Here is a 22,919-nt window from a genome sequence, read left to right on the forward strand (position 1 = left end):
GGTCACGGTCAGGTGGTTGTTGAGCGGTAGTTCAGAGAAAGTAATGGCTGTGTTTCTGTCGGACAAAGGGGTGAGCAAGGCGATAGGGGCGGATGAGACCGGCTTAATGCTCCGTGTAATGCATGTTAATGTAACAGGCACCGAGGGACCGCCGGCCGGAGTGCTTTGGGATTATTTATCACAAAACATTTGTATTCTTCCGTCGGAGAACGGTTGATCCCGGATAGCTGCGCACTAATCCTTCACTCCGTTAATTAAAAAGAAGAGGAAAGCAATGGAACTGGTGGTGGTGATTTTTTTCTTCTCCAGAAATGATTACATTTCTGGAGAAGCTTAACCATCTGCTTGAGGTTAAGTCTGCAAGCAGATTGTGTTTTCTGCTTATTTAAACCTGAGGATTTTAGTTTTTTTCCTGAAAAGGGGAGGGTGTTGCATTTCGGGGGCTGCTTGTTTGAGAGACAGGTCGGGGACACTTTCTTGTGCCCAGGGAAAAGTACAAGTGGTAGTTATGCAACATGCTATTCCACAATGATTACCAAAACTACATACATTCCCTGATTCTTAAAGGTATTCTTCTCTCAGCATAAAGGAAACATATCAGAAACAACCACCATCTCCAAGTTGAGGTATTCCCACTAGCCCCGTTTGATTTTTTTTTTCAAGGGAAAATATCACAACAATATAAATGAACGTCGCTTGGTTTCCCTGATGATTCTCACAGAGAAGCAGCCATCAACACTATTTCCGACAGAGGACGTAGTCCTCGGGTTTGGGGGGGCAGTTTACCAGAAAATGTAGCGTCTAGTGAAAAAAGAAAATGCTGCCTGAGGAAGTAGAAATGTTTGTTTCTTGTTCTTTCTCCCTCATCTCGCTCTCGCACTTTTCTTTTTCTTTTTCAGTAGCTAACAAGCTCAGCGCTGCCCGGGGGCCAAGGCTGTGTCGTCAGTCCCAAGAAGAGACTTTCAGATTTCAAGCCACCGTTTTACATTAGGATGCCACTCGTGTCTGTCTAGAGACGAACCCGAATACACAAAGGCATCCTTCAGTTTCTCTCTCTCTTTCCCGCTCTCTGTGGTTCAGTGGTTGTCTAACTGACCAGGATTAACAGGGAAAAGATTAGATCTGAACAAACATGTGCCGCACTCTAAAGAGGCTCGAGTTGTCCTCTTTGTCCTACAAAAACTACACTGCTCAGTGTAGTAGCAGTACTTTGATCTACTGAAGTCACTTATAGGATATATCAAAAACATCCCACAGCATCCATGCTCGCCCTTTTCTGTAATCTGAAACTGTAAACACATCACCTATGGGGTATTTATCTAATCTCAACTATAATACCTGATTAGAGACAAGTATGATTACGGCTTTATGACATTGCTTTTACGTTGATTATGTTGATACATGTTCGGGCCTACTTAAGTGAATTACAACCGTGTAACGCGCATTTCTCTGAGTATCACCCCGCTCGTGATTGTCAATGTAATCACTTTAAGCTCCAAATGTACTCGTTTAAATATTGATTAAATTGAGTATCCTGACCCATCAACGATTCTTTTTGTAAAACCCAATTCCGTGTGTGATGATTAATGAATGGGACTGTTTTTGCAGTGTGGGCATTCATCTTCAAAGGGCTCTCATTAATAAGCATTATAGAATCCCAGATGCCCACTGGCAGTGGCCACTGGCCCATCTGAGGCAAAGAGGATGAACGTTTAGGCCAGTGTGTTTGTGTTTTCTGCATTGCAAACTATACTAGTTGAACCATGTAAGAAAAGTTTCTATTTGTCTGTAGCTATAACGGGGGTCATAACGATTTAAAGTAAAATTGTAGCTACCACAGCCACCCTGGGCCTATAGGGCAATGTGGTCACCAAGACAAATCCTTGTCCATCCTCATCTGAATGCAGCCTAGAAAACGACACCCACAACATTATTTGTCCCTTAATCCAAATCTGTCTCTGACGTCTGGTGTCAAATTTACGCCTTCTCGTCTCTTTAGTGGGTCAGAGGAACAGACACGAGGATGTGAAAGGGTTAAACGTCTACAGTAATTAGAGCCGCACTTCGCGTCGGCGTCCTCCAATACGGAGCTGCGAGAAGCTACGTCCACCCCCTCCATCTCTCTCTCTCTCTCTCTCTCTCTCTCTCTCTCTCTCTCTCTCTCTCTCTCTCTCTCTCTCTCTCTCTCTCTCTCTCACACACACACACACACACACACACACACACACACGCCTCCCCACCAGCTCCTCGGAGTGTCTAATACACTGGAAAAATCAAAGCGCGAGCCTCCTCCGTTCACACACCACCGGTGTTGCGCGTGGAGCACAACACACAGAGAGAGAGAGAGGTGCCTTTACTCTCTTCTCCTCTCTCGTCCCCTCCTGTTAACTTACCATACACATAGATGTTACAAACTTAGTTCTGAAGATATATTTTTTTAATTATTCGGGAAAGGCGCTGCTTTTGTATGTACTTTTTTAGCTGTAGCCTACAGTTGAAGGGCTTTATAAGGCGAAAGATGTCTGGATGAGGTGATTTTTACGCACTCCACTGAAATGGATCACAGACTCTCCAGAGGCAGCTGGGTACCGGTCACTGGGCTGGTTGTATGTCTGCTTCTGTGTGCGTGTGTTGTGGACCTGGTTCTTGCGCAAATTCGTTACTCTATTCCCGAAGAGCTGGAGCACGGAGCTTTTGTGGGCAACATCGCCGAAGACCTGGGTTTGGATGTGGCCAAGTTATCAGCCCGTCGGTTTCGTATAGTCTCCGGCGCAAAGAGGCAGTATTTAGAAGTGAACTTGGAGAATGGCATTCTCTTCGTCAACGAAAAGATGGACAGAGAGGAGCTGTGTGAACGAAGCCCGAGCTGTTTTTTACACCTACAAGTGGTAATTGAAAACCCATTAGAACTGTACAGAGTGGAAGTGGAGATTTTAGATGTGAATGACAACTCCCCCAGTTTCCCATGGAGCGAGTTTAATCTTGACATCACAGAGTCGGCTGCGCCTGGCTCCTGTTTCCCGTTAGAGAGTGCACAGGACCAGGACGTGGGCACCAACTCTCTGCGCTCTTACCAGCTAAGCGCAAACCAGCACTTTGTACTGAATATCCAGACGCGCAATGATGGAAGCAAGTTTGCTGAGCTCGTTCTGGACACCCCTTTGGACCGAGAACAGCAGAAAAGGCACGAAATGGTTCTGACTGCCTTTGACGGGGGGTCACCGGAACGCTCTGGTACAGCACTGATAACTATTACAGTGTTAGACGCAAACGATAACGTGCCCGTATTTGACCGCTCAGTTTACCGGGCCAGTCTGGTGGAGAACGCACCGAGGGGGACGCTGGTGCTGAAGCTGAACGCCACAGATCTGGATGAGGGCTCCAATGGAGAGGTGACCTACGCGTTTAGCGGGCACGCACCCCTCAAGGTGCGCGAGCTGTTCAGCGTGGACCCGTACACGGGTGAAATCCGAGTGAAGGGCATTGTGGACTATGAGAAAGCCAGTGTATATGAGCTGTATGTGCAAGCAAAAGACAGGGGACCCTCGGCTGTGGCTGTTCACAGCAAAGTGCTGGTAGACATCCTGGATGTCAATGACAACGCGCCCGAAGTCATTCTCACATCAGTGTCCACTCCTGTCCAGGAAGATGCGCCACCGGGCACGGTGATAGCTGTCATCAGTGTTATGGACCGCGACTCGGGAGAGAACGGAAACGTTGACTGCCAAATTCCGAGCAACGTCCCCTTTCAGCTCCATTCATCTTTTAAAAACTATTATACCCTGGTGACAAGCGAGTTTCTGGACAGGGAAGCGGTGTCCGAGTACAACATCACCCTAACAGCCCGAGACTTGGGCTCTCCTTCGCTCTCCACCAGGAAAACCATCCTCGTTCAAGTGTCTGACATTAATGACAACCCCCCACGGTTCTCTCAACCTTCATACACAGTGTATGTGACCGAGAATAATGCCCCGGGCGCATCCATTTGCTCTGTAACTGCATTCGACCCCGATTCTAACCAGAACGCCTATCTGTCTTATTCTATTCTCGAGGGTCAGATTCAGGGCATGCCCGTGTCCACTTATGTGTCAATCAACTCTGACAACGGTAATATCTACGCACTGCGCTCCTTTGATTATGAGCAACTTAGAAACTTTCAGATTCTGGTACAGGCGCAGGACGCTGGTTTCCCCCCTCTCGCCAGTAATATCACAGTCAACGTCTTTGTCTTGGACCAGAACGACAATGCACCTGTTATCGTGTCCCCGCTTCCCAAAAACGGCACCGTAGCCACAGAGGTGGTTCCGCGGTTGGTAGACGCTGGGTATCTGGTTACCAAAATAACAGCGTTAGACGCGGACGCAGGGCAAAACTCCCGGCTGTCCTATCAGGTGTTGCAGGCTACAGACCCGGGGCTGTTCAGCGTGGCTCTGTACACGGGTGAAATCAGGACTATTCGCCGGCTCGTGGAAAAAGATGTAACTAGGCAAAGGCTGGTAATATTAGTCAAGGACAACGGACAGCCGCCGCTCTCCGCCACGGTCTCTATTGTCCTCACAGTGGTCGACAGCGTGCCCGAGTCCCTGTCAGATTTCGGAGACCTCACGCTCAGCCCACAGCCCCCCTCAAACCTCGCTCTCTACTTGATCGTGTCACTGAGCACAATATCTTTAATATTCCTTGTGGCTATAATTGTACTGGCTGCAGTCAAGTGCTACAAGGACAGGGAGACCATCAGCGGGTACAACCTTCCCCCGTTCGCCTGCTGCTGTTGCGGGGGGTTTCAACCCGATCCGCCTCCGGAGGTGTTCAAAAAATCCAACCTCAACCTGCAGATTTCATCCGCGGCCAAAGTGCCCACGAACTGCATGGAGGTGAATGGCAACAGCAGTCTCTCCCAGTCATATTGTTACAAAGTGTGCCTGACTCCCGAATCTGCCAAAAGTGACTTCATGTTTCTGAAGCCGTGCAGCCCCGGCAGCACGCCGAGGAACAACGAGGCGAAGACCGCAGAAAACTCGTGGAACGCGCAAAGCCGGAGCGCATCTGTGAACAACGGAGCAACTACTCCAAACGAGGTACAGTGAAAACAGCGTATAGTATAAGTCGCAAGAGCTCATGTTATTCGTTTAAACACATCTGGTTCACTCACTGCCACAACAAAACCCATCTCAGTTTCCTATCTGATAACATGTGACATTCGCCCATGAAGGTCAAATTACACATAAACCAGACAGATTTAAACACAATTTAAGCACAAAAACTGAGTAAAGCCATGCTTTTCTGGTCTTCTCTCTCTTCTTAATAAGTGTGTTTCACCAGCATATTGTCTCGACTGTTTTTATAATCATGGCAATAATGTATCCCAAGTGTGCAGCCTATGGTAATGTTTTGCACCCGGGAAATGATATGAGACGACGTGAGATTACATTCTAATTGACATGGTAATGAAAGTGTAAAGCCCTATCTCAAGGAGCATATTCTGTGCACACACCGTGTCTTATCATCTGTTTAGAATGAAGTGAGATATCAATTACTGTGTGAGAGGAAGAGGAGATGTAGTTCAAGTTGACTCCTCTTCAGTCTTCACGACACGTTTTTACAAATTAATTACACGTGGAAAAAGCCTTTAATAATAATTCATTAACTTAATTATAATAGTTTGTGACCTCGGATATGAAAACATCACCCAGTGCCACACATACTTTTCACGCAGTGAGGGAACACACACCTGCTTCCAGCACATCTACCTGAGTCTGAACACAAAGTCAAGGTTATATGCGTAACGGGCAAGGTGAATGGCAGTTATTTGAATGCATCTGTCTTGGGTTCAGACAATTCTTTTTCGACCAGTCTGGTTTGCGGCACGCCTTGTTGTCCTCAAACTAACAATATAGGACAGATAACCTCACTAACTATGCCTCAAGGGCACAAGCACGGCCATTATACTACACACAATGTGGCGTAGGCCTATTCGCAAGGGGGCCTGTCCATTATTGATGAAAAATGGCAAATAGACGGTTTTGGGGAGACAGGGGAGGACATCTAGAGGGGAGGGGGCAAGGAGAAGGAGGGGGGTGCAAGGACATGGCTGGACTGAGACGTGGGCCGCCTGTAGATCGGCCCCTATGTTGTCCTCTGAATGAGAGAGAGAGAGAGAGAGAGAGAGAGAGAGAGAGAGAGAGAGAGAGAGAGAGAGAGAGAGAGAGAGAGAGGGGGAGAGAGAGAGAGAGAGAGAGAGAGAGAGAGAGAGAGAGCTTTGGCTTCATATTTGTGGAGCAAGGCAGGGGAAGGGGAGGGGAAGAAAGGGAGACGAGGAGAAAGGGAATTTACAGAGGCAGGACGTCTAGTGTTTTCTAATTCTAATAGACGGGGCAGCAGACTGATATGTACGTACTGCTCATTGTCGCCTCCCTATTTTCATCAAAACGCAGAGGGGAAAAAGACTCAGAGCCATGTTACCAGTCTCCATCAGGAAAACTGAGAAATGTCAGTTCGGTCACTGGCACATGCACCTCTGGCCACAAGAGGGATATCGAGGTCACGGTGATTGTTCTGCCTGCAGCTATAGGCTCCTTCGGGAGAAAGTGTCCTTCCTGTCGTTAATTGGTTCCCCTAATTCACCCGGTGTGTCCCTCAGCGTACTCACAAGAGTCGTCGTGAGGTTGTCAGTGACACATTAAACCTCAAAGACAAATCTCAATTAAACAATTTGAGCAGCACACAAAGGAAGTACATAGGCCTGCTTAAGTTGACAAATTGAAGGTGAAAATAGAGATTACACAAACATGCAAGCGTGTAAGGCACGCAGGACAGGTGCGTGCACGTGCACGTGTACGCGTGCGGCGGTGATGTGTGTACATGCGTGTTGAGTGAGCTCTCAGGGTTATACTGTTGCAAATACAGCTGCGAGGACCGCAAACTTTTCAAGGCTTTCTAAGACACTTTTAATTAAAAACCTTGCTCGAGGAGCATCAGGCAAATATTAATGTAAAAATGATGCATAAAATCCACAAAACAATGACGTGTGTAATTTTCTTAATTTCCTCCCTGGCACGGTTTCCTTTGAAGATTAAAATCATGTTTCGTTTCATCCCGGTGGGGTTCTAATTGGTTTTGTGCGTTGTTGGCGGGGAGTGTATTTTGAATACCGATTCTAATAATACGCTTACGTCGCATTCTCGGTGTTAACAACTTTAACATAATTAATAGAGCGTAGAATCAACACTACTCAGACGGGGAATAAATATCTCTCGGGTGCTCTCATTCACCTCTCACGCTGCGCCACATATGATGCAAGCGAAACTAAGTGACAGGCGAGTCGTAGCTGAAGGCAACATCATCTCCGCTCTTACAAATTCTGTTCCACCAAACATCCACAGGGCGGCAGCCGCGGTCCATGTGACATGAGGCATGTCTCCATTTCAGGACAAGCACGAAGATAGACTGCTACTCATGTCAATTACCACTGACCTCTACTGATCCAAGAGGATAGAATGAACAGGCGTCGTTTGTTATCAAGACCGGTTTGATTGAGACGCACTTTGAAGAGAGACATTTCTCGAAATAGACCTTGCCTGAACATGGGGATTATACAATTTTAATTGTTTTTGTTGGAAACTGGAAATTGAAATGTGGCATGCTCTTTTTCCTGCAGCTGAAGCAGCCAAACACAGACTGGACTCTTACGAAAAATCAGAACTCCTCCATCAAAAGGTACCTTTTTGGAACTCTGACCTTTGACTTTCTAATAAGCTGAAGCTCAGTCATGTTAAAATGGATATAGCTATTGAATTTACATACGAGTAAAGCATGTTGTCACTACAGAATTGTATCTTGTTTGCAGTTATAACTCCATCAACATGGATGGCACCCTCATGCGTAAGGCCATGCACGCTGACCCAGAAAACTATGTCACATCCATGGCGCCTGGACAATACTGGACCTGGGGTACTCATATGAGAGGGGTGAAAGGTGAGACAGGCCAAACACAGTGGACCACAAAGAGCTGTCATCAAAACTTAACACATTTAGGGTTACATATGCATTTAGCCAAGTATTGTATACAACACAGCACACCTCCATGCTTTTATGGAATGCCATTCTGTTTTCCTTTCTTCCCTTTTATTTGAAAATGTTACTCCACAGCCCTTAGTCAATAATTAAGTAGTTGCTTCTCCTCTCCTCTCTCCTCTTCTATGTCGTACTACAGACTATAAGATGTCTCCTTCGACCAGTGGGGTCCCCTCTCGCCCCTGGACTCCTCGGTGCACACCCCCTCCCCAACAGCAGCAGCCATCAATCCCACCGCACCCTCACCCTCACCCTCACCCACACCCACACCCACACCCTCATCCACACCCACACCCACACCCACACCCACACCCACACCCACACCCACATCCACACCCACCGCCTGACTACCACCACAATGTGTACATCCCTGGGACACCATCAGGCTTTTGCACCCTGAGGCCCGCAGCACAGCGAAGCGAGCTGGACGTCCACAATTCCTTCTCCACCTTTGGCAAGAGGCGACGTCTTCAGATGTCCCCCCAGGGAGAGGCTGCGATTATAAATAATGACTTGTACAATGACTGACTATTCAATGACTGTCTCAATGGATTATTCAAATGACATATAACCTCATATGAAAACAGAGGGCATCCAGCTCATAGATTAATGAACATATGATTTACAAGTTGGATGAAAACAAAAGAAATAATGACTGAACAATCCATTTTGGCTAAAATGCTGAAGGGAAATTAAGTCTGATGGCTATTTATGTGATATGCCACTGCAACATGGTCAATGTGAGCATCTGCCTATTATTATTATCATTATTATTATTATTATTATTAATATTATTATTTAGACAATCAAACTGGAGCAGCAATTACATCCAAAATGTTTCAAAAAAGCATTAGTGGAAAATACTTTTGCACACCCTTATGAATTTATATTTTTGGTTTTATGAAAAGAAAAAGTGTTTTCTTTTTGTATATGTTTGTTCGCTGAGCTTGTGTGAATATTACAAAGTATAATAATGTATATGCAAGCTGCAACATGATGCAGACAACTGTAAAGAGGGGGGATTTTCCCCACACATGTACTGTATACATTTATGAAAATAAAGTATTTTTTTCACAAGGTCTGTGTCATGACTCCTAGACATGCGTGTGTAATTGATAAAACTCGAAGCTAACCCCACCCATGCGTACTGATTTACGCACGCACTCAAACACAGATTCGGTCGATCTGCATGCATGAAGCATTTAGACGTAAGTTTCCCATATGTGTGTGTAATTAGCTTGAGTCAATTATTTTGGTGTGGATAAAGTTCCACAGCTACTCTTACAAGGGTGGAAAGCTTTTCGCCTTGGTAAGCTGTTTTCCACAGTGAGGAATAAACATAGTAAAATGCTAACATATGCTAATTGGAGTGCTTGCATTTCCATTTGCCCGCGGAGAATAGTGGGGTTCATTAACTGAACAAACAGAACCTTCTCTCTCGAAATATCACTTTAATTAGCACCACGAACACGAATACAAGCATCAGGGGAAGGGGGGGGGGGGGCTCAACTCCAAATGCCATACCTGGATGTGAGCTAGGGGGCCTGTGACTTCTCTCTCTCTGTGCCCTTTTACATCTCACTTCTTAGGGAATTAGGTCCCACCATCAACAGATGAGAGCTGGCCACCGGCCAGAAATGAGTAGGGTAATTAGGTCGTCATATGGCTCAGATTGAAAATAATTCAGTTAATAAGGAAACGGGTGTCCGTAGAGAGCATGAGGGGAGCAGGCTAACCTTCTCTGCGGTAAGGTGATCCATAGGGACGGCTGAAGGGGCAGCCATATTTAGGTCAGTTGGTTTACTTTCAGATGCTTGAGGAATAAGTCTGTTCCTAAAATAGAGGTGTGATAATTCTTTGTGCTCTTTGCTATTTATATAGAATAATTAAACAAAAGACATTCAAATAAATTTAATTCATGGATACGTCTAGAATAAAACATGCGCAAACTCAAATTTTGGTATCTGTTAAACTCCGCATTTGTAGAAATTGTGATTGGTGAAATAATCGTTAAAAAAATACATAAAAACTGCTCAGTTTGGTCCGTTACAACAACCGGACACTCAGTAAAGGGCCGGGCAACTCCTGTCACTATCCATCAGTAAACCAGGTTGGTCATTTGCATTGGGAGCTGTCCCTGGCCATGGTGCTGAAATTATTTTGCCCAGTGATTCTTTCCAAGCCAACTGCAATTTATTCAGTCGTCCACCAGAGGGCGTGTATGCTACTCAATAAATACTGGTGCGGTATGTTGGATTTAATATTGTGAAGGCACCCCTCTTCCTGTCCATCTCCACGAAACAAACTTTGCTTTGGAATACTGACTGATGAAAGTCATGCAGTGGTAAGAAAAAAAACAATTGAGACAACGAAGAAAGGTATACATACAAATGAAATATATTCCTGGGGGCCCCAGTGTTTTTATTCTCTTTAAGACGAGTGGTGGAAGACGTATTCAGATCCTTTATCTAACAAAAACGTTGTTACATAAATAGTGAAAAGTAAAGTAAAAGTATTAAAGCCGAAAAATACACAAAGTATTAAAAGTAATGCAGAAAAATGTACCCTGTGTCAGTGATACAATGTTATACTTATGCAGTGATGTGAAAGAAACATTTGATTGTTGCAGCTGGTTGTGGTAGAGCTCATTTAACTACTTTATATACAGTTGGGTATCTATAACAGTGCATCATATTCCATACAATTATGTTTTGTATGTAACATCTTAATTCTTAAAGTAAAGTAACAGTAACTATAAGTGTAAATGTAGTGGACTGGAAGTATAGAGTAGCCTTAAATAGAAATACTCAAGTAAAGCACAAGCACCTCAAATATAAGTAACGTATTTGAGTAATTGTACTTATTCACATTCCACTACTGTTTAGGGCCCAGGCTCATTAATGAATACATACTCTTCTTATGTAGAATCCCGCAGAAGCAACATGCTTGTGACCAATTTACCTCCCAGTAAAATGAAGGTTATTGATCACATTCAAATAATGTACTCAGATTTTATGGCAGCTCATATGGCAACCATGATTCATATGAAATCACAATAAGTGTGCCTATGTTGATGCACTAGCACCATCTTGTAACACTGGCGAGGCAACATATTTAATCCAGCAGATGGCACCATTGAGTAAGGATCATTGCGCAGCGCACCAAACAAACGGTCTGCGCTGAGAAGAGTAGATGTATTTTACATTGTAACTCAGGGTGTGTGGGGCTGGGAGGTTACAATGACGTAATCCACAACCATGTGAGACAAAAAAAGGAGCTTGGCCGATTTCATTTGGGGGAAGAAAAAAACTGACAAAGTGGAAGAAGGAGGGGCAGAAGAACTTGTAGTTCTCTTGTCTCATTTTATTGAGAAAGACACACAGAATAAAACCACATAAAACAGCAAATCAAAGCTGTTTATGATCTCACGTTAATACAGGAAACTATACATTTAGAAGTATTTAGACACATTTACTTTACATCTTTCACATGAATATTCAGATATGTTGTGCAAATACAGACTACACAATTTTATTATTGGTGTGTGTGTGTGTGTGTGTGTGTGTGTGTGTGTGTGTGTGTGTGTGTGTGTGTGTGTGTGTGTGTGTATAGGGAGGGTTTTAGGTATTCTGATGCATTTCTCCCAATTATGTCTGACATGCAGTATCTTTGAAAGCCACAGGTGTTGTGCTAAATGTTTGTGTTCAATACAGATGTATAACCTTACAAAACACAGATGCTCTGGTTTAATTGGCATTGAATATCATAACCATTGTCCCAGATGCTGTTAGCTAAGAGTTTAAAAAATATATTTTAGCCGAGCCACTACAGCCAACTTTGGAGCTTTTTCGCCACAGAGGAAGACAGACAGAGGAAGGTGATACGACTTGGGTTGTAGTTGAAGAGTTTGTTCATTTATTGTAATTTACTTTGATTTGGGTAACTTTGTTGGCTGCTCTCAACCCATAATATCATCCCCTGGAAGTTTCCATGCAGTACGCATAGCTTCCGTGCATTGATAATGCATTTCAGCTTTGACAAAAGTTGGGTCCAATGTAGTATCAACTTATTCAGGATGATTGTTTTTAGATTTTTTAAACATTTCTTTGTTGTAATGTCCTTGCAGAGTTTTTGTAAAAAAAAATAGGACAGAAAGAAATGTATAAAACATGCAAAAATGTCAGGAGCTCTTTTTGTACAAATAAGCAAAAAAAGTGAGGGGCAACACTAATTAAAAGTCTTCAGACAAAGGATTGCTGCACCTCTGACATTTAAACTATTTACATGTTGGAGTAGCCAAATGACAGAAACCTGCCACTCTCCTAATTCTCCAAACAAGCTATTTCTGCAGTTTGTCACAGGAAAATAACCACGCAGACTGAGATCTTCAATATGTTGTAGAGACCTAAACAAAACATAAAAATAAGGAGCGACTTCAACTCGGCTATGTGGCGATGACACAACTTTGCAATGCTGTGTTTATTAACACAATCTAAAAGAGAAAGCTCACAAGATAAAGCAAAACCTCAGTGGGCTCTAATCATAAACGCCAGTAGGAGGAGGGTTTTAATTGCCCTCATCTCTAACCTGTGGTGAATAATATCGGTGTGTGCTTATGATCATGTGACCACAGCAGGGTGACAGAACCATAAAGGCCCCATAAACTGCTAGCTCATAAGGGGTTAAAAAGCCAGTGGTGGGAATAACATAGGTAAGTACTAAAGCACATATTTGAAGTAATTGTTGTTGTGATGATCATCATATTAGATAACATCTAGTTATCTGATCATATTAGATCATATTTGGTTGAGACAAACGGTGCACGTGTACATGCACATGCACAAAATTGCAGATACGGTTAAATAAGTCTCATCTCGGTCTCTCAAATTTGTTTATTTGTTGTTGATTAATTCAATATGAGGTTCAATAACATATAATGATCAAGGCTGAATGAGATTTGACTCCTGATTAACTATAGGAAGGCTTCTCCTTGCACTTTATTTCATTTCCATTATTTGTTTTTATTTGTAACACGTCTCTTTGTTTTTGGTTTTGGTAGTATGTGTTGTCTCTAGCTGGATTAATTCAGGGCCTCTGTTTCATATAAATGTGCACACTGGGCAGCAGAGAACATCCCACGCCAGAGGAGAGCCATCAAACAGTGTAAAACAGTGACGTAAAATGCAATATATCTCCCTCGCTGTGTTCACAAAACAACACCAAACAAGGGATTCGGGTAAATGCAGATACAAAAAGCTAAATAAAGCAGTAAAAAATAGAAAATAAATTCACCACAAGCAGCAATATTTAATTCAATGTTTACCTGGAATTATTCAAATCCACAATAACTTGTTTAGATTATCTTTAAAAAAAGTATTTAAGAGATATTAAACAAGGAAACCTGGCTTGTTACATTTTAAAAAAAAGACAAAGATATCATGAAACTCAATTATGTAACATCTCTCAGTCCATTTTCTGTATCTCTTGTCTAGGAGCTGAAACTTTTACCAGCATGGAATGGTTACGAGGTACACCTGGTTGCCAGTTTTTAACAGGTCTTGAGTGCTTCAAGTACATAGGAACAGTGGTCGACAAGATCTTGAACCATGACCTCAACACATCTGCAAGCTGCAGAAAGGGCCTAAAGAAACCTATCTTTCTGCGCAGACTGATTCAGTAGACAAGACACTGATGGCTTTAATTTTATGAACAATTTATTGAGTCTGGTCCGAGAACTTTACAGTGAAAAACCAAAAATATTTGTTTAACATTGTTAAAGTAGACAGCAAAATAATTGGCATGCTGCTGCTTTCTTTAGCAGATATCTATGACAGACAAGTTTGGGGACAGTTATTCAGAGCCACCTCTGACCACACACTTTTAGAACAATTCGTTCTTCTCCCTTCTGGGTCGGGATACGGTCCCCCAGAGTAAAAAACAATAGGTTTACATGTTCCTTTGCTTTAAGTGCAATAAATACATTTAATTTGCACTGAACCTTGACTTGACTACACTACTCAGTTACACTTTACCATAGCTGTATTAGAATTGTCACTAAGCCACTTCATCACTCAACATGAAAAACAAATCAATGCCTTGTGTGCTTGTGCAGATGTCTGTCGTGTGAGATGTATTTTTTTGACAGGTCTTGGCCAACAAAGCTGATTCTAACTGCACAGTCACTGCACAATGTTTAGTCTTTGTCACAAGGTGTCACTGTTGACCACTAAAGCATAATGCATCTCTACCCTGGTAGTCATGACACACCCATTTGTAAAGGGTGTATTATAGGACACCGCTTTATGGAAGATATGCTTTTTGTTTTTGACACGTCCTAAGATATTTTTCCGATCTTAAAAATCAACAAGCATCACGTTTTCACAACCTGGAGTATTCTTTCTGGCAGACGAAAGGATGCATTTCTGGTCAACCGTCTTTGTCCTGTCTGCAGTATGGCTCAGCGCTTTGTCTGTGACACGGTACTCCATAGCCGAGGAGATGGAAAGGGGCTCTGTTGTGGCGAATCTTGCTGCTGATTTGGGACTCGAGCTTGGAGGTTTGGCACAACGAGAGGTAAAACTTGATATTTTCCACAACAAAAAGTATCTAGATGTCAATAAAAAGACGGGAGAGCTGTACATCGTGGAAAAGATGGACAGGGAATATCTTTGTCCGACAAAAACTACCTCCTGTTTTCTTAAGCTTGATGTTATCATAGAAAGCCCGTTACGTATCTTCAATATTGAACTTGGAATAACGGACATTAATGATAACGCTCCACATTTCCGAAGAGACAGAGTTGAGCTCGACGTTTCAGAATCGGCAACACCAGGAGAGAGATTCTCCCTGCCTAACGGTGTGGATCCAGATGTTGGCATAAATACAATTAAAACATACAAACTCAGTAACAGTGAACATTTCGCTATCGAAATTCAGACAGGCAGTGATGGAACTCAATATGTTGATTTGGTGTTGACTAAGTCTTTAGACAGAGAGGAGAATGCTGTTCATAATCTAATATTGACTGCTGTGGACGGTGGGGTCCCTGTGCGCTCCGGCACTGCCAATATTATTGTGAGAGTACAGGATACTAACGATAATCCTCCGCGGTTTGACAAGCAGACTTACACAATTAATATGACAGAAAATTCCCCGATCGGATCATTAGTGATGAAGCTTAAAGCTACAGATCTTGATGAGGGTCTTAATTCAGAGATAGTCTACTCATTCACCCTTTACACATCAGAAAAAACACAAGACGTATTTGAATTGAACCCTAACACTGGGGAGATAACTGTGAAGGGGACTATTGACTATGAAGATATGAAATTCTATGAGATGCACATTGAGGCACGAGACAAGGGGACGCATCCCTTGCTGGGGCAGTGTAAAGTAGTCGTCCAAGTGACGGACATGAATGATAATTATCCGGAAATTACCATACAGTCTGTAAAAAACACAGTGGATGAAAATACCCCAGTAGGAAGTGTCATTGCTCTTGTAGGTATAAGTGACAGAGACACTGGCAATAATGGAAACGTAAGCTTATCCATAAATAAGCCCATGCCATTTATTCTGAACAAGTCATCAGATATGCATTATAAGCTCATAGTGTCTGAACCTTTGGATCGTGAATCAGTACCTGAATATGACATCACACTGATTGTGACGGATGCAGGAACGCCGCCTTTGTCTGACAACGAAACAATAACTGTGCATCTACTGGATGTTAATGACAACGCACCACAGTTCCCTCAGTCATTTTATACTATACGTGTAATGGAGAACAACGCACCTGGAGCCTTGCTCAGTTCACTCACTGCGTTTGACCCTGACCTCCATGAAAACCAGTATCTAGTTTATTTCATCCTCGAGAAGGAGATAGCCAACACCTCCATGTCCATGCTGTTCTCCATCAATCCAGAGAACGGTAATCTTTACGCACTAAAAACTTTTGACTATGAGATCGAGAATGAGTTTCGTTTCCACATCGAGGCCAGAGACTCTGGTTCTCCTCCACTCAGCAGTAACGTGACGGTCCACATCATTATAGTGGACCAGAACGACAACGTTCCGGTAATTGTGTCTCCGTGGCGCGCGCACGGCTCGGTGGTGGAGGAAAAGATCCCCAGATCCACCGATAAAGGCTCTCTGGTTTCCAAGGTGATAGCCTTAGACACCGACTCGGTGCACAACTCTCGGATTACGTACCAGTTTCTCCAAGTGACGGACGCCACCTTGTTCAGTCTGGATCAATACAACGGAGAGATCCGGACTATGAGGATGTTCAGCTACAGAGACCCGCGCCACCAGCGACTGGTTGTTGTTGCCAAAGACAACGGGGAGCCCGCTCTCTCTGCTACAGTCACCATCAAGCTGTCCACAGTGGAGACTGCCGTTAAGGCCTACTCTGACATGACTGAGGTGCCTCTAGAATATGACATCTTCTCAGACATAAACCTGTATTTGGTCATCGGTCTGGGCTCGGTGTCATTTCTCCTGCTGATCACCATATTGGTCACCATCGTGCTCAAGTGTCAGAAACCCAAGGCCAGCAAAGCGGCTCCTCCCTGCAGGAACAGTGTGATCAGTGAGAGGAACTCCACCATCGCAGATTCCACTCTGGTGTCCAACGATGCCTACTGGTACAGTCTGTTTCTAGCAGAGACCAGGAAAGGAAAGATGGTGGTTAGACAGCCTGTGCCAAAGGGCTCCAGATACATCGTGTCCAGTATACCAAGAGGCACAGGACTGACAGACACTAGTGACTCAGCGGCTTCCACTCTGCAGGTGAGCGTCCAATATACACGTGATTGTATAATTTATAATTTATCAATATTTAGTTACATTTCATTTGACGTTGCAGTTTTTTAGGTCATTACTATTCATCAAGTAAAATCATAAATACTTTCAATAAATCCATTTATTCTCGTCAGTGATACATAATATAAACTCACAATGATACCAATAAACTAGTCTTTAATGTACATATTGTTAAACGGAATTAAAAAGCCTTGAAAACATAAAGGGTGGCGCTGTTTTGTTCGTAAAATGCCAGAATAAGCGCCATGACAGTGAATCGTTGTCATGAGGGCAGATCGTTAAACAACCGGACAGCTCGGTGGTGCTGAATCTCCACTCCGAAACCTGCTCACACTTTTCAGCGACGAAATATCCTCGGGATTAAAATTGTGAGAATATATTTGGGATTACAGCCGTTCAGCAAAAGCCGATATTTCTGGAAACATACATACTTTACTTTGAAGTTCAGTAAACCGACACACAACAATGGAGTCCTTTGTAACAATGCAGTCTTGTAAAAGGTACGTGCTGCTCGTTCTTCTTTTTTCTTTCGTTCGTAACACATTGACTTCAGTGACTCATTATTCAATACCTGAGGAGATGAAAGAAGGATCAGTTGTAGCAAACCTTGCTACCGATCTCAGCCTGGATGTTAAAACACTGAACCAGAGGAAGATGCGTCTCGACATCATTGCAAACAAGAAATATCTGGATGTGAACAAAGAGACTGGTGAACTGTATGTTGTGGAGAAAATTGACCGGGAAAATGGTTGCAACACCAAGTCTTCGGTGTCTTGTTATCTCAGACTGGAGGTAACACTAGAAAATCCACTGCGAATTTTTAACATAGAAGTAGAAATATTAGATATGAACGACAACGCCCCTCAGTTTCGCAGAGACGCCATTCATTTAGATATTTCTGAAGCGACACCAAAAGGAGAGAGATTCTCTCTCAGTAATGCAGTTGATCCTGATGTTGGAATAAATTCAGTAAAAACGTACCATCTGAGTGAAAGTGAACATTTTAATATTGAAGTTCAGACTGGCAGAGAAGGGTCGAAGTTTGCCGATTTGATTTTAACAAAGACTTTAGATCGAGAGGAGCATGCTGTTCATAATCTAATACTCACAGCTGTAGATGGAGGAACACCTGCTCGTTCTGGAACTGCAAATGTTATTGTTCATGTTTTGGACACAAATGACAACGCTCCTACTTTTGACAAATTAAACTACAATTTAAAAATAATAGAAAACTCTCCAATTGGAAGTCTTGTTGTTCAACTCAATGCAACAGATTTAGATGAAGGGTCAAATTCCGATATTACGTATTCATATAGTTTATATACGTCGGAGAAAACACAGGAAACATTTCATCTGAATCCTTCTAGTGGTGAAATTACTGTTAAAGGAATGCTAAACTATGAGGATTACAGGATTTATGATATGGAAGTTATAGCAACTGATAAAGGAGCGAGTGCTTTATCAGGACAATGTACTATAAAGATTCTGGTTGAAGACATGAATGACAACCATCCAGAAATATCTATTAAATCATTCCAGAGTCCAGTCAATGAAAACATAGAATTAGACACAGTGATAGCTGTAGTTAGTGTCAGTGATAAAGACTCAGGTGACAATGGAGTGGTTGATCTTCACATTCCAGATAATATGCCTTTCAAACTGAGGGAGTCCTCTGATAACTATTATGAATTAGTAGTGTCACAGCCATTAGACCGTGAGAAGGTTCCAGAATATGACATCACTTTCACTGTGACAGACAGAGGTTCTCCTCCTTTATCTGACAATGAGACTATGACGTTAGAACTGCTGGATGTTAATGACAATGTTCCACAGTTCCCTCAGTCATTTTATACTATACGTGTAATGGAGAATAACGCACCTGGAGCCTTGCTCAGTTCACTCACTGCGTTTGACCCTGACCTCCATGAAAACCAGTATCTAGTTTATTTCATCCTCGAGAAGGAGATAGCCAACACCTCCATGTCCATGCTGTTCTCCATCAATCCAGAGAATGGTAATCTTTACGCACTAAAAACTTTTGACTATGAGATCGAGAATGAGTTTCGTTTCCACATCGAGGCCAGAGACTCTGGCTCTCCTCCACTCAGCAGTAACGTGACGGTCCACATCATTATAGTGGACCAGAACGACAACGCTCCGGTTATTGTGTCTCCGTGGCGCGCGCACGGCTCGGTGGTGGAGGAAAAGATCCCCAGATCCACCGATAAAGGCTCTCTGGTTTCCAAGGTGATAGCCTTAGACACCGACTCGGTGCACAACTCTCGGATTACGTACCAGTTTCTCCAAGTGACGGACGCCACCTTGTTCAGTCTGGATCAATACAACGGAGAGATCCGGACTATGAGGATGTTCAGCTACAGAGACCCGCGCCACCAGCGACTGGTTGTTGTTGCCAAAGACAACGGGGAGCCCGCTCTCTCTGCTACAGTCACCATCAAGCTGTCCACAGTGGAGACTGCCGTTAAGGCCTACTCTGACATGACTGAGGTGCCTCTAGAATATGACATCTTCTCAGACCTAAACCTGTATTTGGTCATCGGTCTGGGCTCGGTGTCATTTCTCCTGCTGATCACCATATTGGTCACCATCGTGCTCAAGTGTCAGAAACCCAATCCCAGCAAAGCGGCTCCTCCCTGCAGGAACAGTGTGATCAGTGAGAGGAACTCCACCATCGCAGATTCCACTCTGGTGTCCAACGATGCCTACTGGTACAGTCTGTTTCTAGCAGAGACCAGGAAAGGAAAGATGGTGGTTAGACAGCCTGTGCCAAAGGGCTCCAGATACATCGTGTCCAGTATACCAAGAGGCACAGGACTGACAGACACTAGTGACTCAGCGGCTTCCACTCTGCAGGTGAGAGTCCAATATACACGTCATTGTATAATTTATAATGTATCAATATTTAGATACATTTCATTTGATGTTGCAGTTTTTTAGGTCATTACTATTCATCAAGTAAAATCATAAATACTTTCAATAAATCCATTTATTCTCGTCAGTGATACACAATTTAAACTCACAATGTTAACAATAAACTAGTCTTTAAGGTACATATTGTTAAACAGAATTAAAAACCCTTGAAAACATAAAGGGTGGCGCTGTTTTGTTAGTAAAATGCCAGAATAAGCGCCATGACAGTGAATCGTTGTCATGAGGGCAGATCGTTAAACAACCGGACAGCTCGGTGGTGCTGAATCTCCACTACGAAACCTGCTCACACTTTACAGTACGGAAATATCCTCGGGATTCAAATTTGTTAGAATATATTTGGGATTACAGCTGTTACAGGAAAAATCGACATCTCTGGAAACAAACATCATTGCCTTTGAAGTGGTGTAAACCGACACACAACAATGGAGTCCTTTGTAACAATGCAGTCTTGTAAAAGGTACGTGCTGCTCGTTCTTCTTCTTTCTCACGTTCGTAACACATTGACTTCAGCGACTCATTATTCAATACCTGAGGAGATGAAAGAAGGATCAGTTGTAGCAAACCTTGCTACCGATCTCAGCCTGGATGTTAAAACACTGAACCAGAGGAAGATGCGTCTCGACATCATTGCAAACAAGAAATATCTGGATGTGAACAAAGAGACTGGTGAACTGTATGTTGTGGAGAAAATTGACCGGGAAAATGTTTGCAATACCAAGTCATCAGCGTCGTGCTATCTCAAACTGGAGATAACACTAGAAAATCCACTGCGAATTTTTAATATAGAAGTAGAAATATTAGATATGAACGACAACGCCCCACAGTTTCGCAGAGACGCCATTCATTTAGATATTTCTGAAGCGACGCCAAAAGGAGAGAGATTCTCTCTCAGTAATGCAGTTGATCCTGATGTTGGAACCAATTCAGTAAAAACGTATCATCTGAGTGAAAGTGAACATTTTAATATTGAAGTTCAGACTGGCAGAGATGGCTCAAAGTCTGCTGATTTGATCTTAACAAAGACTTTAGATCGAGAGCAGCATGCTGTTCATAATCTAATACTCACAGCTGTAGATGGAGGAACGCCTGCTCGTTCTGGCACTGCAAGTGTTATTGTTCATGTTTTAGACACAAATGACAACGCTCCAACTTTTGACAAATTAAATTACAGTTTAAAAATAATAGAAAACTCTCCAATTGGAAGTCTTGTTGTTCAACTCAATGCAACAGATTTAGATGAAGGGTCAAATTCCGATATTACGTATTCATATAGTTTATATACGTCGGAGAAAACACAGGAAACATTTCATCTGAATCCTTCTAGTGGTGAAATTACTGTTAAAGGAATGCTAAACTATGAGGATTTCAGGATTTATGATATGGAAGTTATAGCAACTGATAAAGGAGCGAGTGCTTTATCAGGACAATGTACTATCAAGATTCTGGTTGAAGACATGAATGACAACCATCCAGAAATATCGATTAAATCATTCCAGAGTCCAGTCAATGAAAACATAGAATTAGACATAGTGATAGCTGTAGTTAGTGTCAGTGATAAAGACTCAGGTGACAATGGAGTGGTTGATCTTCATATTCCAGATAATATGCCTTTCAAACTGAGGGAGTCCTCTGATAACTATTATGAATTAGTAGTGTCACAGCCATTAGACCGAGAGAAGGTTCCAGAATATGACATCACTTTCACTGTGACAGACAGAGGTTCTCCTCCTTTATCTGACAATGAGACTATGACGTTAGAACTGCTGGATGTTAATGACAATGTTCCACAGTTCCCTCAGTCATTTTATACTATACGTGTAATGGAGAATAACGCACCTGGAGCCTTGCTCAGTTCACTCACTGCGTTTGACCCTGACCTCCATGAAAACCAGTATCTAGTTTATTTCATCCTCGAGAAGGAGATAGCCAACACCTCCATGTCCATGCTGTTCTCCATCAATCCAGAGAACGGTAATCTTTACGCACTAAAAACTTTTGACTATGAGATCGAGAATGAGTTTCGTTTCCACATCGAGGCCAGAGACTCTGGCTCTCCTCCACTCAGCAGTAACGTGACGGTCCACATCATTATAGTGGACCAGAACGACAACGCTCCGGTTATTGTGTCTCCGTGGCGCGCGCACGGCTCGGTGGTGGAGGAAAAGATCCCCAGATCCACCGATAAAGGCTCTCTGGTTTCCAAGGTGATAGCCTTAGACACCGACTCGGTGCACAACTCTCGGATTACGTACCAGTTTCTCCAAGTGACGGACGCCACCTTGTTCAGTCTGGATCAATACAACGGAGAGATCCGGACTATGAGGATGTTCAGCTACAGAGACCCGCGTCACCAGCGACTGGTTGTTGTTGCCAAAGACAACGGGGAGCCCGCTCTCTCTGCTACAGTCACCATCAAGCTGTCCACAGTGGAGACTGCCGTTAAGGCCTACTCTGACATGACTGAGGTGCCTCTAGAATATGACATCTTCTCAGACATAAACCTGTATTTGGTCATCGGTCTAGGCTCGGTGTCATTTCTCCTGCTGATCACCATATTGGTCACCATCGTGCTCAAGTGTCAGAAACCCAATCCAAGCAAAGCGGCTCCTCCCTGCAGGAACAGTGTGATCAGTGAGAGGAACTCCACCATCGCAGATTCCACTCTGGTGTCCAACGATGCCTACTGGTACAGTCTGTTTCTAGCAGAGACCAGGAAAGGAAAGATGGTGGTTAGACAGCCTGTGCCAAAGGGCTCCAGATACATCGTGTCCAGTATACCAAGAGGCACAGGACTGACAGACACTAGTGACTCAGCGGCTTCCACTCTGCAGGTGAGCGTCCAATATACACGTGATTGTATAATTTATAATTTATCAATATTTAGTTACATTTCATTTGACGTTGCAGTTTTTTAGGTCATTACTATTCATCAAGTAAAATCATAAATACTTTCAATAAATCCATTTATTCTCGTCAGTGATACACAATTTAAACTCACAATGATACCAATAAACTAGTCTTTAATGTACATATTGTTAAACAGAATTAAAAAGCCTTGAAAACATAAAGGG

General features: G+C 43.2%; 4 protein-coding genes across 4 annotated transcripts; all 4 read left to right on the plus strand.

Moving 5' to 3' along the window:
• Nucleotides 1-2,309: 2,309 nt before the first annotated feature.
• Nucleotides 2,310-9,095, plus strand: si:ch73-233f7.1 (uncharacterized protein LOC100537710 homolog). The gene is made up of 4 exons (XM_068714729.1): nucleotides 2,310-5,078; nucleotides 7,658-7,716; nucleotides 7,847-7,974; nucleotides 8,213-9,095. Exons 1-4 carry the CDS (start codon nucleotides 2,556-2,558, stop codon nucleotides 8,599-8,601), a joined length of 3,099 nt encoding a protein of 1,032 aa, XP_068570830.1. The 5' UTR covers nucleotides 2,310-2,555; the 3' UTR covers nucleotides 8,602-9,095.
• Nucleotides 9,096-14,345: 5,250 nt separating this feature from the next.
• On the plus strand, nucleotides 14,346-17,020 carry pcdhb (protocadherin b). The gene has a single exon (XM_068714740.1). The coding sequence runs from the start codon at nucleotides 14,488-14,490 to the stop codon at nucleotides 16,945-16,947; it is 2,460 nt and encodes an 819-aa protein (XP_068570841.1). The 5' UTR covers nucleotides 14,346-14,487; the 3' UTR covers nucleotides 16,948-17,020.
• Nucleotides 17,021-17,146: 126 nt separating this feature from the next.
• Nucleotides 17,147-20,256, plus strand: LOC137875936 (protocadherin alpha-C2-like). The gene is made up of 2 exons (XM_068715455.1): nucleotides 17,147-19,776; nucleotides 20,197-20,256. Exons 1-2 carry the CDS (start codon nucleotides 17,362-17,364, stop codon nucleotides 20,254-20,256), a joined length of 2,475 nt encoding a protein of 824 aa, XP_068571556.1. The 5' UTR covers nucleotides 17,147-17,361.
• LOC137875482 (protocadherin alpha-C2-like) lies at nucleotides 19,988-22,852 on the plus strand. Its single transcript, XM_068714730.1, has one exon. The coding sequence runs from the start codon at nucleotides 20,271-20,273 to the stop codon at nucleotides 22,761-22,763; it is 2,493 nt and encodes an 830-aa protein (XP_068570831.1). The 5' UTR covers nucleotides 19,988-20,270; the 3' UTR covers nucleotides 22,764-22,852.
• Nucleotides 22,853-22,919: the final 67 nt, after the last annotated feature.

The sequence above is a fragment of the Cebidichthys violaceus genome, unplaced genomic scaffold, assembly GCF_023349555.1.
Source record: "Cebidichthys violaceus isolate CVI_PGR_0920_01 unplaced genomic scaffold, fCebVio1.0.p SCAF_2, whole genome shotgun sequence".
Lineage (NCBI taxonomy): Eukaryota > Metazoa > Chordata > Actinopteri > Perciformes > Stichaeidae > Cebidichthys > Cebidichthys violaceus.

Bases quoted from the DNA above. Each gene is read 5' to 3' on its own strand.
- pcdhb (XM_068714740.1), top strand. From the start codon at position 14,488: ATGCATTTCTGGTCAACCGTCTTTGTCCTGTCTGCAGTATGGCTCAGC.
- si:ch73-233f7.1 (XM_068714729.1), top strand. From the start codon at position 2,556: ATGGATCACAGACTCTCCAGAGGCAGCTGGGTACCGGTCACTGGGCTG. The intron at 7,717-7,846 runs GTACCTTTTTGG...TCTTGTTTGCAG, and splicing joins CAGAACTCCTCCATCAAAAG to TTATAACTCCATCAACATGG. The intron at 7,975-8,212 runs GTGAGACAGGCC...GTCGTACTACAG, and splicing joins TCATATGAGAGGGGTGAAAG to ACTATAAGATGTCTCCTTCG.
- LOC137875482 (XM_068714730.1), top strand. From the start codon at position 20,271: ATGGAGTCCTTTGTAACAATGCAGTCTTGTAAAAGGTACGTGCTGCTC.
- LOC137875936 (XM_068715455.1), top strand. From the start codon at position 17,362: ATGGAGTCCTTTGTAACAATGCAGTCTTGTAAAAGGTACGTGCTGCTC. The intron at 19,777-20,196 runs GTCCAATATACA...TTGGGATTACAG, and splicing joins CTTCCACTCTGCAGGTGAGA to CTGTTACAGGAAAAATCGAC.